Raw genomic sequence first — 18,022 nt, forward strand, 5'->3', positions numbered from 1 at the left:
CCACAGAGCTGTCCGCCTGTGGTCCCCATTAGGTGACATCTGTGTGCTTTCTAAACAAGGAATTAGCCTTGCCTCGTTCCTAAACAAGCCTCTGTACTCAGGACGTGTCCCAAATGGCACTCTACTCCCTATATAGTGCTCTACTTTTGACCTATGGGCCCTAGTCAAAAGTAATACACTATATAGGGAATCGAGTGCCATTTGGGACAGAACCTTTGTTTCTGTGACAAAGCTGTGACCTCTGGAGAATACTGTGTACTGTAGAATAATACTATCATTTATTATTTAGATATAGATATATATTTAGTATTTATCTATTCCCTCTCGTCATTTATCAGAATTGGAGATGAGGACTACAGTAGCCTACATCTGCCCGGCCTGTTATGTTTGACCAATGACGTAAAGGGTCACACAAACATGCACACATCCCGATCCCTAAACAGGAAGTTAACCCCTGGGCTGACTGCAGTATCCTCTACTCTTACAATACAGTCTCTTCTATTCTCGGTGGCGGTCAGGCCTGAGCCCCACAGCTTCGACCTGGACGTATGTATAGCCTCTGTCCCAATCTGATAGGAATGACGCAATGTTTCTGAGACGCTTGCTTCTCACGGCTGCAGTGCTGAGACAACAATAGGCTCCACGACCTCACAGGATAGGTATAGCAACCACACTGCCTAGGGCTCAACTAACTACCTACCCACCCACTCTAGACTTATAGATATTCATTTTATTGTCAATTCTTCCTTTATGTTATCACTGATTTAGGCATGATTGGAACTCCACATGGCTTTCACCTGTCCATTCATTTCTAACCCGTGATTACTTAGAGGAAGGAGGAGATGCACTTTTAAAGAATTTGAACGTGGCAATTTTAACAAAAGAGGAAAATAAAAAGCGACCCCTCGTAATCGATCTTGTCCTTTATCGCCTCTCGTTCTTCCATCCACCCCTTGCTTTCTCCGTCTGCCCACCACCATGTGTGGTTGTAAACAGGTTATTGATTATTTTATGTTCCTGTCAAGTCCTGTTTAAGGGTGGTGAAGGCATCTGGATTTCCTACAAGCAAGAGCTCCCACAACATAATTGTTTGGGAATACCTGAAGTACTTAGTTTTCTTCCAGCTCCCATAATATGTTGGGGATAAGTTGAGAATCTGTTGGAATGTGAAGAGAGAGTGGCTTTGCCTGGAGTCCTGTCGAACCGAAGGCCAAATCCACCCTGCCTCTTTCCTTAGAGAGAACAAGCTAATACAAACACAATGGGTCTATCCCGGGCTTCACTCAGCCCAGTGCGAAGGCAATTACTGAACATTTCTACCGAAATATATTGTGTGGAACAGAATTGATGTTCTGACTTGCTGGATAAAGGATTGTCTCACACACATTGCTATATGCAAAGTGTTGCACCATCCTGAATAAGCCACGGTTATGGTGTACTGTAGATTTTTGTACTAACCCTTCCTCTCTCTTTTTTTTCTCTCCACTCCCCTCCTCTCTTCCTCCCCCAGTGGTGATCAGCCAGTGGCAGGGCGAGCCCAAGGAGCGCGTCATCTCCCTGGTCCTCACCCACCTGCCCCTGCTCAAGCCGGGCAACGTTGAAGCCAAGGGCGAGTACATGCGCCTCCTCCCCCGCATCCTGGCGCACACCATCGACCATGGCCGCCACCTCGAAGAGTCACGGCAGCTCCTCTCCTACGCCCTCATCCACCCGGCCACCTCGCTGGACGACCGCGCCGCCCTCGCCCTCTGGCTCAACCACCTGGAGGAGCGCGCCGCTGCCCGGGGTGACTCGTTGGAACGGCCACCCCCTGCCCCGGCCTCACTCCATCAGACACCCCCCTCGACACACTCTTTGTCGGGGTCCAGTTGGAGTTCCTCAGGGAGCCACCTGGGTCAGCTGTACCACCACCAGCGCTACGGCTCGGATGATAGGCTCAACGGCTGGCAGGGGTCCAGGGACTCGGGATTGGGCAGTGGTTGGCACCAACAGCAGCATGGGCATGGAGGGTGTGAGAATGGCGGGCACCTGGCACTCTACCCGTCCTCCTCGGTGCCTGGGAGTATCAACACTGTTGGCACAGGCGGCAGCAGTGAGTGGCTCTTTCTTTTTTGATTTCCTGCTTTTTGTAGGTTACGTCCCAAAAGTCTGACATAGCTTCCTTTCCTCGTGTCTTCTCCTGGTTTACTTTCTTTCTGGATCAGCACTGATCTGAAAGCAGTCCAATCAATCAATCAAATTGAATTCATAAAGCCCTGTTTACACCCTGTTTGCATTACAGTAGCAATCTGGCTTATCCTGCAAAGAGCAAGTCGTTAAGTTTGAAAAGCTACCCAGGCTTTTCACCGTCAGTTGTGGTGAATGAAAGGAGACGAGGAAAGGAAGCCGTGTCGAGCCGTGGCCTTCTCCACCACTTATGGTTGTTTTTGTATTTGAAGACTCTCTTAGCAGCATGCTCAGCAGTTGCATGTGCTTAATCAGGGTTCCTGAATGCTACTGACAAGAGGGTGGTCTTTATTAAAGGGATTTAACTCAACTCCAGACTGTTCGAAATTATAGTTTAGTGAGATTTACAATTACATTTTACACCTCTTTAGTGTATTAGCAACCGTTTCAAATGAAGGGTCTTCCCGTTTGACCAGACCTGGGCTAAAATACCATTTGAAATATTTCTAATACTCTTTGTTTTTTCTTTATCCTGTTTGGAGTGCCAGGTGGCCGGGTTTTGCAGTTTTGTGACTTCTGAAGTAGTTGAATGAATGTTCAGATAGAAATATCATGCCTCTCTGATATGGAGAATAAGGAATCGTGTCAGCTCTATTTGTGATATTTTTATCTGCAACGATTTCTAATAGGACTTAAACCCAAGCCTGACCCTAACCCAATACTATAGGTCTGAAGGTGCCATTATCTGTCATCATCCAGGTTATTCTTCCCTAGCTTCTCATGTTATTCTTTTTTGACAACTTTTTCTCTCTGCGTTAGTCTACACCTATTGTTTACTAAGCACATGACAAAATCAAATTTGATTCGATTTTTAGTACGAGAACATTCTAGATGAGGTCAGGCCGTCACATAGGTAAACAGACTCCAAACAAACCAACCCAGCCAGCCAGTAGCCACTGACAAAGGAAAGAAAAATGTCTGCCCGCTGTGTGGAAGTCTAAAGCGGTAGGTGGGTGTGTAGGCCCTACTGTGCTCCAGCACCCCAAAGCCAGTCAGATTGAACATATCTGTGGTTAGAGCAGGATATTTCCAGCTGAAGAATGCATTGGTATTTTTTTTTCTCCAATGAAGGAGACAGCTGAGGATATAAATAAGGACACATTTAAAGCTCTGGGCCAAGCACAAGATCCTCTTTTATTTTTGACTAGGCTTGGGAGTTTCAGCAGTATGTCCATCGCACAATGGAACGATTTCACAACTCTAACCGAGAGTTGCCCTTCTTTTAGCCAATGGTAGGTCCCTGTGGGATTAGCCAGCCAATCAGCCAGGATGTCTAAATTGCTGAAAACAATTTGGGTTGGGCACAACTTTGTAGAACGTTCAGATAGAGATATCTCACGTACAACAAACATGCCTGATATGTAGAATCATGTCCGCTCTATTCATGACATTTCTATTTGCAACAATCCACAACGTTTGCTTACTGAATGTGGCCCTAGTAATCCTCACCCCAACGCAAGTAAATTTACTGTCAGCCAAAGTGGTTAGGTTAGAAAGAATTTTAGCTTATACCCACATTAAGTAATTTTCTCTAGTTTGATTTTATATTCAACCATTTCAACCAGTGAAGTCATTGGACTGTTCTAGACTACCCAAGAAGTGTTTAGGAATCCCCATCTAGATCTGATAAGTATTTTTGTGGCTCCCTAGTGGCGCAGTGGTCTAAGGCACTGCAGCTCAGTGCTAGAGGCGTCACTACAGACCCTGGTTCGATCCTGGGGCAGCGCACAATTGGCCAAGCGTTGTCCAGGTTAGGGGAGTGTTTGGCCGGAGTAGGCTGTCATTGTAAATAAGAATTTGTTAACTGACTTGCCAAGTTAGATAGGGGCTTTTAAGCTTGAAAGTTTGACTAGAAATATTCCTTAATTTGGAGACTGGACCCCAAAAATTATTCTTCCCCCACAATGAAATTGGGTGGGAGGGACTATGGATCTGTCTCCATACGTTCATATGTATGTTAGTATGTACTGTCGTGGCCAAAGGTTTTGAGAATGACACAAATATTAATTTTCACAAAGTCTGCTGCCTCCGTGTCTTTAGATATTTTTGTCAGATGTTACTATGGAATACTGAAGTATAATTACAAGCATTTCAAGTGTCAAAGGCTTTTATTGACAAATACATGAAGTTGATGCAAAGAGTCAATATTTGCAGTGTTGGCCCTTCTTTTTCAAGACCTCTGCAATCCGCTCTGGCATGCTGTCAATTAACTTCTGGGCCACATCCTGACTGATGGCAGCCCATTCTTGCATAATCAATGCTTGGAGTTTGTCAGAATTTGTGGGTTTTTGTTTGTCCACCTGCCTATTGAGGATTGACCACAAGTTCTCAATGGGATTAAGGTCTGGGGAGTTTCCTGGCCATGGACCCAAAAATATCAATGTTTTGTTCCCCGAGCCACTTAATTATCACTTTTTCCTTATGGCAAGGTGCTCATGCTGGAAAAAGCGGAGGATGTGTTGGTACCATTCTTTATTCATGGCTGTGTTCTTAGGCAAAATTGTGAGTGAACCTACTCCCTTGGCTGAAAAGCAACCCCACACATGAATGGTCTCAGGATGCTTTACTGTTGGCATGACACAGGACTGATGGTAGTGCTCACCTTGTCTTCTCCGGACAAGCTTTTTTCCAGATGCCCCAAACAATCGGAAAGGGGATTCATCAGCGAAAATGTACCCTAGTCCTCAGCAGTCCAATCCCTGTACCTTTTGCAGAATATCAGTCTGTCCCTAATGTTTTTCCTGGAGAGAAGTGGCTTCTTTGCTGCCCTTCTTGACACCAGGTCATCCTCCAAAAGGCTTTGCCTCACTGTGCGTGCAGATGCACTCACACCTGCCTGCTGCCATTCCTGAGCAAGCTCTGTACTGGTGGTGCCCCGATCCCGCAGCTGAATCAACTTTAGGAGATGGTCCTGGCGCTTGCTGGACTTTCTTGGGCGCCCTGAAGCCTTCTTCACAAGAATTGAACCGCTCTCCTTGAAGTTCTTGATGATCCAATAAATGGTTGATTTAGGCGCAATCTTACTGGCAGCAATATCCTTGCCTGTGAAGCCCTTTTTGTGCAAAACAATGATGACGGCACGTGTTTCCTTGCAGGTAACCATGGTTGACAGAGGAAGAACAATGTTTCCAAGCACCACCCTCCTTTTGAAACTTCCAGTCTGTTATTCGAACTCAATCAGCATGACAGAGTGATCTCCAGCCTTGTCCTCGTCAACACTCACACCTGAGTTAACGAGAGAGTCACTGACATGTCAGCTGGTCCTTTTGTGGCAGGGCTGAAATGCAGTGGAAATGTTTTTGGGGGATTCAGTTCCTTTGCATGGCAAAGGGGGACTTTGCAATTCATCTGATCACTCTTCATAACATTCTGGAGTATATGCAAATTGCCATCATACAAACTGAGGCAGCAGACTTTGAAAATGTATATTTGTGTCATTCTCAAATCTTTTGGCCACAACTGTACATTAAGCCAGGTGTACACAACATGATTTTGGCCCTTATTTACCTGTCCCAGACAACTTTTTGAATCGGAGACAAAATACCCATGTCGTTGACTACTCCGGGTGCGCGGTCTTCATCGACGCTTGTTTAATGTGAGCAGGTTAGAGACGCAATCTGAGGGTTACCAGTCCCGTCTTTGAGCAGTCCCAGAAGTCTGGATATTTTCAAACATGGTTGATTTTATTTACACCTGTCTAAAATAAACAATGGATTTGTTGTAAAGGTGTAGGCTATATTACATGGATTTATTATACTTTTAAAAATGTAGTTTTTCCAAATGTCAGCATCAGTGGCTTAGGTGGAAGCCAGGAGATGCAAAATGTGTGGCGCAGTGGTCTATGGCTCTGTCGCGACCGGGAGGTCCATGGGGCGACGCACAATTGGCCTAGCGTCGTCCGGGTTAGGGATGGTTTGGCTGGTAGGGATATCCTTGTCTCATCGTGCACTAGCGACTCCTGTGGAGGGCCAGGCGCAGTGTACACTGACCAGGTCGCTAGGTGTACGGTGTTTCCTCGGACACATTGGTGCGGCTGGCTTCCGGGTTGGGTGCGCGCTGTTAAGAAGCAGTGCGGCTTGGTTGGGTTGTGTTTCGGAGGGCGCATGGCTCTCGATCTTTGTCTCTCCCGAGCCCGTACGGGAGTTGTAGCGATGAGACAAGACAGTAACTACTAACTGCTGATCCGTCTTCTGAACCGGAACCCCAACAGAAGCGAGTCAGCTAACTAGCTAGTAGTCAGCTAGCCACTGCTAGCGGTCATCAGCTACCTCTAGCACGCACAACTGCCCAACGCAACTCAAACCAGAGCGAATCGGACGTATTTTTCTCCATATCTCCGAATTCCTACCGCAAGCTCTGAACCTTTTTTTAAAAGAAAATTCTTCACATGGATCATCACAGGTAGCTAGCTGCTATCCGAGTGGCCGCTCCTGGCTAACGTCCATGTCCCGAAGCAAGAACCAATTAGCCTGGAGCTAGCCCTGCCAGGCCTATCTCCCAGCTAGCCAAAGAAGCCCATCAGCCACTCCCTGGGCTACAATACCTATTTTGCCAACTGACCCGGACCCCCGGCAACCCATCACAACTGGACCAATGACTTGATTTGCCTGAGGGGGTTTTCTCAACTGGCTCCGCCGTCGCATCGTCCCCTGAATGCCCATCTGTTAGCCTGCTAACCGCGGCATGCAAGCTGTCCAGAGCACATCGGACTGTTAGTTTAAGAGGCTCATCGGACAAATGCTTTGGCCACCATACCTATTTTGCCAATTGGCCTGGTTTTTCCACACGGAGCCCTGCTGATCTGTCTGCCAACGTAATAGCACGGGGGGGCACAACAAACTTTCGTTCATCGCAACATCCCTCCAAGGTCTCTCTGCTAACTTGCTAGCTGCCTGAAGACACTCACTGGACTCGGCTACGCATGCCTCCCGCTAACGTCAATATGGCTAGTCCATTGCTGTTTTGGTTAGTGAATATTGCCTTATTTCACTGTAGAGCCTGTAGCCCTGCTCAATACGCCTTAATTAACACTTTAGTTCCACCTACCATACATGCGATGACATCACCTGGTTTAAATGATATTTCTAGAGGCAATATCTCTTTCATTGTCACTCTATACACATGTTTACCCCCACTTTATTCACATCCTACCATACCTTTGTCTGTACATTATGCCTTAAATCTACTCTACCGTGCCCAGAAATCTGCTCCTTTTACTCTGTTCCGAACGTACTCGCCAACCAGTTCTTTTAGCCTTTAGCCGTACCCTTATCTTTCTCCTACTTTGTTCCTCTGGTGATGTGGAGGTTAATCCAGGCCCTGCAGTGCCTAGCTCCACTCCCAGGCGCCATCTTTTGTTGACTTCTGTAACCGTAAAAGCCTTGGTTTCATGCATGTTAACATTAGAAGCCTCCTCCCTAAGTTTGTTTTATTTACTGCCCTAGCACACTCTGCCAACCCGGATGCCCTAGCCGTGTCTGAATCCTGGCTCAGGAAGACTACCAAAAACCCTGAAATTTCCATCCCTGACTACATCTTCCAACCAGATAGATCTGCCAAAGGGGGCAGTGTTGCAATCTACTACAGAGAGAGCATGCAGAGTTCTGTCATACTATCTAGGTCTGTGCCTAAACAATGCGAGTTTCTACTTTTAAAAATCCACCTTTCCAGAAACAAGTCTCTCTCCGTTGCTGCTTGCTATAGATCACCCTCTGCCCCCAGCTGTGCCCTGGACACCATATGTGAACTGATTTCCCCCTCCCCCCAATCCATCTTCAGAGCTCGTGCTGCTAGGTGACCTAAACTGAGACTTGCTTAACACCCTGGCCATCCTACGATCTAAGCTTGATGCCCTCAATCTCACACAAATGATCAATGAACCCACCAGGTACAACCCCAAATCCGTAAACACGGGCACACCCCTCATCTCTGTCTAACGCTCCCTAAAACACTTCTGCGAGCAGGCCTTTCTAATCAAACTGGCCCGGGTATCCTGGAAGGATATCATCCTGCCAGTAGAGGATGCCTGGTCATTCTTTAAAAATGCCCTCCTCACCGTCTTAAATAAGCATGCCCCTTTCAAAAAATGTACAACCAGGAACAGATATAGCCCTTGGTTCTTTGCAGACCTGACTGCCCTTGACCAGCACAAAACATCCTGTGGCTTTATGCATTAGCATCGAATAGCCCCTGTGATATGCAACTTTTCAGGGAAGTTAGGAACCAATATACACAGGCAGTTAGGAACGCTAAGGTTAGCTTTTTCAAGCAGAAATGTGCATCCTGTAGCAAACTCCAAAATGTTCTGGGACACTGTAAAGTCCATGGAGAATAAGAGCACCTCCTCCCAGCTGCCCACTGCACTGAGGCTAGGAAACACTGTCACCACCGATAAATCCACGATAATTGAGAATTTCAACATGCAATTTTCTACATCTGGCCATGCTTTCCACCTGGCTACCCCTACCCAGGTTAACAGCCCTGCACTCCCCACAGCAACTTGCCCAAGCCTCACGCATTTCTCCTTCACCCAAATCAGGATAGCTGATGTCCTGAAAGAGCTGCAAAATCTGGACCCCTACAAATCAGTTGGGCTAGACAATCTGGACCCTCCCTTTTTATTCTGGACCCTCCCTTTCTATTCTGTTCAACCTCTCTTTTGTATCGTCTGAGATTCCCAAAGATTGGAAAGCTACCGCGGTAATCCCCCACTTCAAAGGGGGAGACACTCTAAAGCAGAAGACAGTTGTCGTCAAATATAGTCTACGTTTATTTGTCACATGCCCAGGTTACAGAAGGTGTAAATAGTACATTGAAATGGTTACTTGCATAGTGCCGCCTTGTTTAGACATGTAGCTAGCTAGCTAAAAAATGAACCATAATCCCAATTTACAATGTTACTACTATGCATGAATCTGCGGAAAACTAAAGTTAACCAACAAGGTTCAATGTTAGCTAGCTAACGTTAGGCTATAACTACCAATGCAAATTGCTTTCTGAGATACAAATAATATTACTGCACAGATTATACACGTAACGTTAGCAAGTGTGTCAGCCGGCTAACGTTACCTGGCTAGCTAACTGTACGCTATAACTTGCAATAAATTATTTTCTGACAAAATTAGAAACATGTAAGATCTGAAAATGTAGCTAGCTAGACTCTTACCCGTATACATGGATGAACGCTTCTCCCTCTCTGTCACGGATGCCATGGTTGCCCTTAGTTTGAAGATGTAATCCATTTTATACAACAGCCTTCTGTATTTTCTCTTTTCGACTCCCACCCCATATTTGCAATTAAAAGCCAGAATTTCCTTAGCTATCATACTCTGCTTCCACCGGGCATTCCGCTAATTTCAAAACTCGATCAACTTCTTCATTGCAGTTCTTCGTGATATCTTTCAAAAAAGCTGCAGTTGAATGGATTGTCTACTCACGCTGAGCAGCTCATGTTATAGACAGAAGCATGCTACATGGCAGGCCAATCCAGTGTGTGTGTCTTGCAGTCCAACCCATCTATTATCTTAGCCAATTATTGATAGCGTGAAGGTTTCTGACTTTTTCTGTGGCTAAACCAACTAGGCTTGTAAGTTAATAATTGTATCCGTATTTACAAATGGCATTACAAGTTTGTTATTAAGGCACGTGAAAGTTCACATGTACCAAAAGGCATTTCTGCCACACAAAAAAACGCTTTCAAATACCTTTCATGTGAAGTAGTGACGTGCGACACATGACTAGTTTCCTGAAACGAGTCACATTTTCCAGGAATATTCTTGTCATGGTATCCAGAGTATTTTCAGATATAGTTATCAACAAATGCGGTGAAAAGTACAGTAAATGTAAAATACATGTAAAATCAACAGAGTAATGTTTGGATTCAGTCTTGTCAGGTGAATTGTTGTCCTCACATTTTGGTATAATAATTTTCACATAAAATCATTCCTCCCCATCTTTCACCGCACTGTACCTCCCTAGCCCCATCCCTTACCCATGTAGGGTAGCCTTTGTGGAGAGTCTGTATGTAAGGAAAATGGCTAATATTTAGGGACTGGAGCATGTAATGTTAGCTGGGAACCTATTTTAAATCAGCCCGTGAAGTCCTATACATAGCCAGGCCAACACAGTTAGTGGTGCCGTATATAGGGAGAGAAAGAGACTGGCGGGCGGCACAAAGTGCTCTCCTGTACATCATCTAGCTTCTTCTAGAAGATATGTGATATATATATATATCTATCTCACTCACAAATGGGACAGGTTTTGTGTGACCTGGCTTCTATTTTTTTTTATTTTACTAGGCAAGTCAGTTAAGGACAAATTCTTATTTACAATGACGGCCTAGGAACAGAACAACAGATTTTTACCTTGTCAGTTCGGGGATTCAGTCAAGCAACCTTCCGGTTACTGGCCCAACACTCTAACCACTAGGCTACCTGCCGCCCCTTTGCCATGAAGTTCCACAGAGGCTGGCCTGGGAACAGTTTATTAAATGCAAAAGCTGAAGTTTCAAAGCCAGCTGCCCTCGGATCAGTTTTTAGGAGGGAACGTTTGTTTTAATCGGGAGTGATTCTCTAGGTCTCTGTCTTAACTACAGAAATGTTGTTAGAAGGTAGACAACCGTTTGAACACAAGGCAGGCTGTGTCGACTTGAAGCGGGATTCTAATTCTCGTAATACAACACCCTACGCCACCACCACCCCACCCGCAGTAGCTAGCCCCCTAACCACACAACTTTGAGTATGCAGCATGCTTATTTTTTTGTTTATTTGTCAGGGACCATGTACAACATGCCATTGCACCAGATTTAGCTATAGCAAAAGTTAATCTGTAGTCCCTGGGCGGAGAACCATCAACATCAGTACATCAATACAATGCTACAATGTAACACACTATTAAAATATCTATGTATAAAACAAGCAGTAGTGAGGTCGAGCACTGATGTTGGGCAATTAGGCCTGGCTCGCAGTCGGCGTTCCAATTCATCCCAAAGGTTTTCAACGGGGTAGAGGTCAGGGCTCTATGCAGGCCAGTCAAGTTCTTCCACACCGATCTCGACAAACCATTTCTGTATGGACCTCGCTTTGTGTGCGGGGGCATTGTCATGTTGAAACAGGAAAGGGCCTTCCCCAAACTGTTGCCACAAAGTTGGAAGCACAGAATCGTCCACAATGTCAGTGAATGCTTATAGCATTAAGATTTCCCTTCACTGGAACTAAGGGGCCTAGCTATTATTCCTCCTCCACCAAACTTAACAGTTGGCACTATGCATTCGGGCAGGTAGCGTTCTCATGGCATCCGCCAAACCCAGATTTGTCCGTCGGACTGCCAGATGGTGAAGCGTGATTCAATAATCCAGAGAGTCCAATGATGGCGAGCTTTACACCATTCTAGCTGACGCTTGGTGTTGCGCATGGTGATCTTAGGCTTGTGTGTGGCTTCTCGGTCATGTACATCCATTTCATGAAGCTCCCAACGAACAGTTCTTGTGTTGAAGTTGCTTCCAGAGGCAGTTTAGAACTCGGTAGTGAGTGTTGCACCCGAGAACATAGTTTTACGCGCTAAACGCCTCAGCACTCGGCAGTCCCTTTCTGTGCGCTTGTGTGGCCTCCTTGCTGCTGAGCCGTTGTTGCTCTTAGACATTTCCACCTCACAATAACAGCACTTACAGTTGACCGGGGCAGCTCAAGCAGGGCAGAAATTTGATGTTGGCAACCTACAATTGTGCCACGTTGAAAGTCACTTGCATGGCTGTGTGCTCGCTCAATTTTATTTTTTATATATACACCTGTCAGCAACGAATCCACTAATTTGAAAGGGGTTTTCACATCATTTTGTATCTTTCTCTCTCTCATATATCTATATATATATATATATATCACACACACAGTTGAAGTCGGAAGTTTACATACACTGAGGTTGGAGTCATTATAACTAGTTTTTCAACCAATCCACAAATGTATTGTTAACAAACTATAGTTTTGGCAAGTCGGTTAGGACATCTGCTTTGTGAAGATGCTGGAGGAAACAGGTACAAATGTATCTATATCCACAGTAAAAATGAGTCCTATATCGACATAACCTGAAAGGCCGCTCAGCAAGGAAGAAGCCACTGCTCCAAAACCGCCATAAAAAAGCCAGACTACAGTTTGCAACTGCACATAGGCACAAAGATCATAGTTTTTGGAGAAATGTCCTCTGGTCTGATGAAGCAAAAATTGAACTGTTTGGACATAATGACCATTGTTTTGTTTGGAGGAAAAAGGGGGAGGCTTCCAAGCCGAAGAACACCATCCCAAATGTGAAGCACGGGGGTAGCCGCATCATGTTGTGGGGTGCTTTGCTGCAGGAGGGCCTGGTGCACTTCACAAAATAGATGGCATCATGAGGCAGGAAAAGTAGGTAGATATATTGAAGCAACATCTCAAGACATCAGTCAGGAAGTTAAAGCTTAGTCGCAAATGGGTCTTCCAAATGGACAATGACCGCAAGCATACTTCCAAAGTTGTGGCAAAATGGCTTAAGGACAACAAAGTCAAGGTATTGGAGTGGCCATCACAAAGTCTTGACCTCAATCCTATAGAAAGTTTGTGGGCAGAACTGAAAAAGCGTGTGCGAGCAAGGAAGCCTACAAACCTGACTCATTTACACCAGCTCTGTCAGGAGGAATGGACCAAAATTCACCCAACTTATTGTGGGAAGCTTGTGGACGCGCTACCGTAATGTTTGACCCAAGTTAAACCATTTAAAGGCAATGCTACCAAATACTAATTGAGTGTATGTAAACTTCTGACCCACTGGGAATGTGATGAAATAAATAAAAGCTGAAATAAATCATTCTCTCTACTATTTTTCTGACATTTCACATTCTTAAAATAAAGTGGTGATCCTAACTGACCTTAGATAGGGAATTTTTACTAGGATTAAATGTCAGGAATTGTGAAAAACTGAGTTTAAATGTATGTAAACTTCTGACTTCAACTGTATATCTCTCACACACACACACACACAACAATAGACTATGTAATTATAATATTACATCAGTGTTTAAATGTCTCTTGGTCCTACAGTATCTGAAATCTTGAGTCGAAGTGTCTTCATGTTCACATGACTGGTTTGCCTTTAGCCACTTTTTCAGGCGTTCCTGAAAGCTAGCAACGGTACTGTACTCTCTCACACTGATTGGCTGTGTGTTCCATAATCCAGACGCTCTGACTGAAAAGCTGCTTTCACTTCTAACTAGAGCTCCATCACCACTAGCCTACTTCCTTCTGGTGCAGACAGAGACTTCTGGCTGGAGAACCGTGTATTGTGAATGGGTGTTGTCATCACTACATTGATTACCGTATCAAAGTTGAGCAGGGGGCTAAGGCTCATGTCTGGTCTGGGCCTCACCATGCCCATCTGTCCATATGTCCCTACTAGTTCTCTAGCTAACACAGTGTGTTGTCATAGTAGTATCATGGTAAACAGACCGCTGAGCCCCTTTCTAACAGTCTGGGCCTCCCTCTGTCTCTTGTGTGTATCTTGCAGTCCTGTCCGGCGGTGGCGGCGGGCAGCACAGTCCCCTGAAGCGCTCGGTGTCCCTCACCCCCCCGATGAGCGGCTGCTCCTTGGCCAGTTCCTCCTCCTTGTCGGGCGGCCAAGCCCTGGGCCTGGGTCATGGTTGGATCTCCCAGGAGGACCTACGCGGTCCCCGGGGAGGAGGAGGGCTGGGGCTGGCCCCCACCGACCCTCACCACGCTCCCCTCTCCCCTCAGAGCAGCGTAGCGTCGTCGGGCAGCGGCGGCAGTGAGCACCTGGAGGATGGAGGAGGCTTGCACCGCAGCAGCACATTCCACGAGGAGGGCAGCTGCATGAGGGGTGAGTTCGGTACTCCACCGCTGTCATGCGTAGCTTAGGCACAGTGGACAGAGTAGCATGGAGGAGGCAGCCATGGGGGCTGGGGACTAGGAGAGTGGAGGGTGTTCACTTCAGCATGTCCCTTATCGATTGTTTGTTTTGAGGTGACCAATGCTGCCCCCCCCACCCTGCTTTTGGCAGTTAGATTTGTAGTGTAGTGATCTGGTCATTGATTTAAAATGTTCAAAATTCTAAATATCAGACACAGTGTCAGTCCAACAGAGCTTTTGTCCTGGTCTGAGGAGGTTAATGTTGAAGAGGTGTAATTGAGGGAGGGGGAGGGGCAACCAAACTAATCAATCAACAATTGATCCAGAGGTTACCAAGGGTCATGAGTGTTCTTTCACAAAAGAAACACAAACTGTCCAAACAAAACAGATCGCTTCACCCTGCGAGAAACCACATCTCCCTCCTTGCTCTTCTTTTCTGTCCCTCACACAGCAAACATATGGTTTGAAAGGAGTTCCTGGAAAACATTATGGGGGAATATCAATTCTCAATTTATAGTGTAGTGATCAAACAAGCAACTTGCTTTTCTCCAGGTGTTCACAAGCCACCCCTTCCCCCAGCTTCCCTTTCATAGAAATGAACATCCCATCTGTTGTCACATAATTCTGAATGTAGCCTACAGAAAAGCACAACATTGGTCACATCAATGGTACTTTGTGGATTTTTTATTTTTTTGTACATACTTCAAAATATCACATTCTATGGTTTCGTCACTTATTAGACCTATCTCTGATGTCTTGTCTGTGCACATATTTGAGTGAACGTGGAAACAGGAAACAAGACACCTGTCGCATGGTATTTTCAGTTGTTATGCACCACTGCCGCTCATGTTAAGGGCTTGGATAAGTCTTGACTACAGTAGCAACGGCGGGGCACAGACAGGACACAAGCAAACATGCTCCAGTCAGTCTCCGGTGACATCTTTCAGGGGTGGCTTTCTTTTAGACCCTGTCGCATGCTCAGTCTCAGGACCTGACACAGACATACAGTGACATCTGGTTCATATACCCCATATAACCCTGAAGACAAATGTACGTGATATCATGAAATGATGGGTTTTGGTTGAGTGATAGCCTTAACTTTCGTTTTAAGCCGATGTTGGTTTTTCATTGGGATAGTTGTGTGAATTGTTTGGTTATTTGGTTTTGAGGAAAGGTGTATGGGGTGATATTAGTGCCAACAGAAATGTTATCCGGATTTAATCATTTTAGAATTTGTATTCTGAATTTGAATTCAATATTTTTTTACTTTGCGTTGCACAAGTTGATTCAATTTATGAATACAAATTCAAAATGAATGAATTCAGATCAAATGTATGTTGGAATTAATATCACTCCATAAATGGTGTGTGTGACCTGATCACTTAACATCAGTCGGGGGCTTTATAGTTGATGCCGGCTGAAGCATTTTCACAAGTTTCCCCACTTCTTTACCCCAGTCTTTCCCTTAGATTATTGTCCAGGCGTGGCGCAAAGGCCCCCAAAGCAACATCCAGGCCCTCTGGGGACCAACAGAGTTGGGCAGGGGGGCCTGCCCCAGCTTTACAATGGTAGGGGAATCACTGCTTGACCCTCACTACCATTGACACGTATTAGTTCAGCAAATGCCCCTTATCCAGACTGATATTCAAAAACAGTCCCTGCCTGCCTGCATACAGTACAGTAACGTTTCTTGGCACCACATCCCCCTCTGACAAGTAAAATTCTCGAAAGATAACTGTCAGAGCGTCCAAGTCGTCTTCTGGGTCATGTTCATTAGGGCACACAATGTTTGAAAATGTTTTACAACTGAAATGGAACATTTTGTGTTTTGTAGTCCAGGTAGTTCCCTCCCTGTTTCGGTCCATTTCCTTCCATTGGGTGCCTAATGAACATGACCCTGAACTTAACTTCACCGTAGCTATCTACAGGAAGAGTGAGATGACTCGCCTGTTTGTGGTTGTTGGGGGGGGGGGGGTTAATAAAAAAAAACACCAGTATATTTACAGTCAACTCCCACCAGAGTTCTTTGAGTAGAGATTACTAAGCATTGCTAAGCGTTAACAATATAAACATTAGTTCCCCAAAGCGTTCCATCCATCACCTATATTCCAGACGTGTCTCAGCGTAGGAGTGCTGATTTAAGGATCAGGTCCGTCGTCCTGTCCGTATACTCTTATTCATTACGATATAAAACGCAAACTGATCGTATATCAGCACTCCTACGCCAAGACACTCTGAATACGGGTCCTGAACGGTCCCTCCTGCTAACAGTGGCGGTTTCTAGATTTGTACGTCTTGGCTTAGGGTCAAAGATTTTGAAAGAAAGGCCATTTTATTCTTTGTTTAGAGCCTATCGTTTACATCCAGTTGTGAAGTACACTGTTAAAATTCAATGATACCAATTATGAAGTGGCAATGAAACATGATTTTTTTAAAGCAGTAAAGTGAAAGACCGCTAAGTGAATTGACATTTGCACTCTCACCACATAACAACCATAGCGAGCGGTATAATTTTCCTTTTTACGCTTCTAGTCAGCTAATGGTCATAGAACCAAAACTCTCTCAGATGGCGACCAAAATATGAGGTGGTGTCTTGTATCAATGTTTACGTCACAGCCTTGACAGGAAAGGTTAGAGTTGCAGGGTTCCAAAATGCCACATTATATAGTGCACTACTTTTGACCAGAGCTCTATGGGCCCTGGTCTAAAATAAAGTATTTAATAGGGAATAGGGTTCCATTTCGGACACCCCTGAGCCATTAGGCCAGTTTTAATGGTGAGAGGGATTACCAGAAAGGAGGACACTACCCCATCTGTGATGTCATAGGTCCCTGACTTACTCCAGCTGTGCCCTAGACATGTGACATTGGTCTGACGTGTGTGTGTGTGTGCCTACAGATGTGCCAGCCTGGTTGAAAAGCCTCCGTCTCCACAAATATGCGGCGCTCTTCTCCACCATGACTTATGACGAGATGATGTCACTGACCGAACAGCAGCTGGAATCACAGGTCAGTAGTAACCAGAGCATAGATGGCTTATTCTAACTATGGGAATACCTAAGGTAAATGTACTAGGAATGCAACAGCAAATGTTAGGGCATTGAAAGTCACTGCCTTCAAAGAGCTGATAGACATGAACCAGTATTTTAAACGTTACAAATAAGACATTATAACGGCTCATTCGTTCTTATAACAAGTTAAAAATCATTGGGGCGGCAGGGTAGCCTAGTGGTTAGAGCGTTGGACTAGTAACTGAAAGGTTGCAAGTTCAAATCCCCGAGCTGACAAGGTACAAATCTGTCGTTCTGCCTCTGAACAGGCAGTTAACCCACTGTTCCTAGGCCGTCATTAAAAAATAAGAATGTGTTAACTGACTTGCCTAGATAGAAATAAAGGTCAAATAAAAATTATAACCGCAGGCTTTAAGTAAAATGATAGACATTTTCAGTTTCAACACTTTGAGTTATTCATTATTAGTTTCACTGTGTATTTAACATGTCGTTGTGTTTTTCTTCTGCAGAATGTCACCAAAGGGGCACGGCACAAGATAGTGATCAGCATTCAGAAGCTGAAGGAGCGTCAGAAAATGCTGCGTTGCCTAGAGAAGGTCAGCGGTGCAAGTTGTCAACTTTTAGGTTGAGTGAATTGTCACAAAGCTTCTACAATGTCTGGAGGCCCAATCCCAAATCAACCTCTAAACCCTACACCCTGTGCACTTGTGGCAATCTAAGAGGATTTGATAGGTACAGTATAAGCAATATCGTTATGAACAAGTTGCGCGGTTACCATATTGCTTACACCAGTCAAACCCTCTCAGATCTGTGAGTGCGTAGGGTCTAGGGGTTGATTTTTGCGATCGGGATTGAGCGGAATAGGCGGACAAATGGGGTCAGCTTTTGACTTCCTTTC

At 45.2% G+C, this 18,022-nt stretch overlaps 1 protein-coding gene across 5 annotated transcripts in view; it reads left to right on the top strand.

Moving 5' to 3' along the window:
- The window catches only part of LOC135526132 (protein Smaug homolog 1-like), an 81,660-nt gene that overhangs the window by 41,846 nt on the left and 21,792 nt on the right, over nucleotides 1-18,022 (top strand). For 2 of the 5 annotated variants that reach the window (XM_064954249.1, XM_064954251.1), the window contains exons 4-8: nucleotides 1,511-2,092; nucleotides 13,756-14,085; nucleotides 15,572-15,682; nucleotides 17,013-17,122; nucleotides 17,634-17,720. In XM_064954249.1, coding sequence (XP_064810321.1) covers nucleotides 1,511-2,092; nucleotides 13,756-14,085; nucleotides 15,572-15,682; nucleotides 17,013-17,122; nucleotides 17,634-17,720 — 1,220 coding nt within the window. The remainder of the gene's footprint in view (nucleotides 1-1,510; nucleotides 2,093-13,755; nucleotides 14,086-15,571; nucleotides 15,683-17,012; nucleotides 17,123-17,633; nucleotides 17,721-18,022) is intronic. The other 3 variants (XM_064954252.1, XM_064954253.1, XM_064954254.1) reach the window with 3 other exon arrangements.

This window comes from Oncorhynchus masou, chromosome 32, assembly GCF_036934945.1.
Source record: "Oncorhynchus masou masou isolate Uvic2021 chromosome 32, UVic_Omas_1.1, whole genome shotgun sequence".
NCBI classification, from domain to species: domain Eukaryota; kingdom Metazoa; phylum Chordata; class Actinopteri; order Salmoniformes; family Salmonidae; genus Oncorhynchus; species Oncorhynchus masou.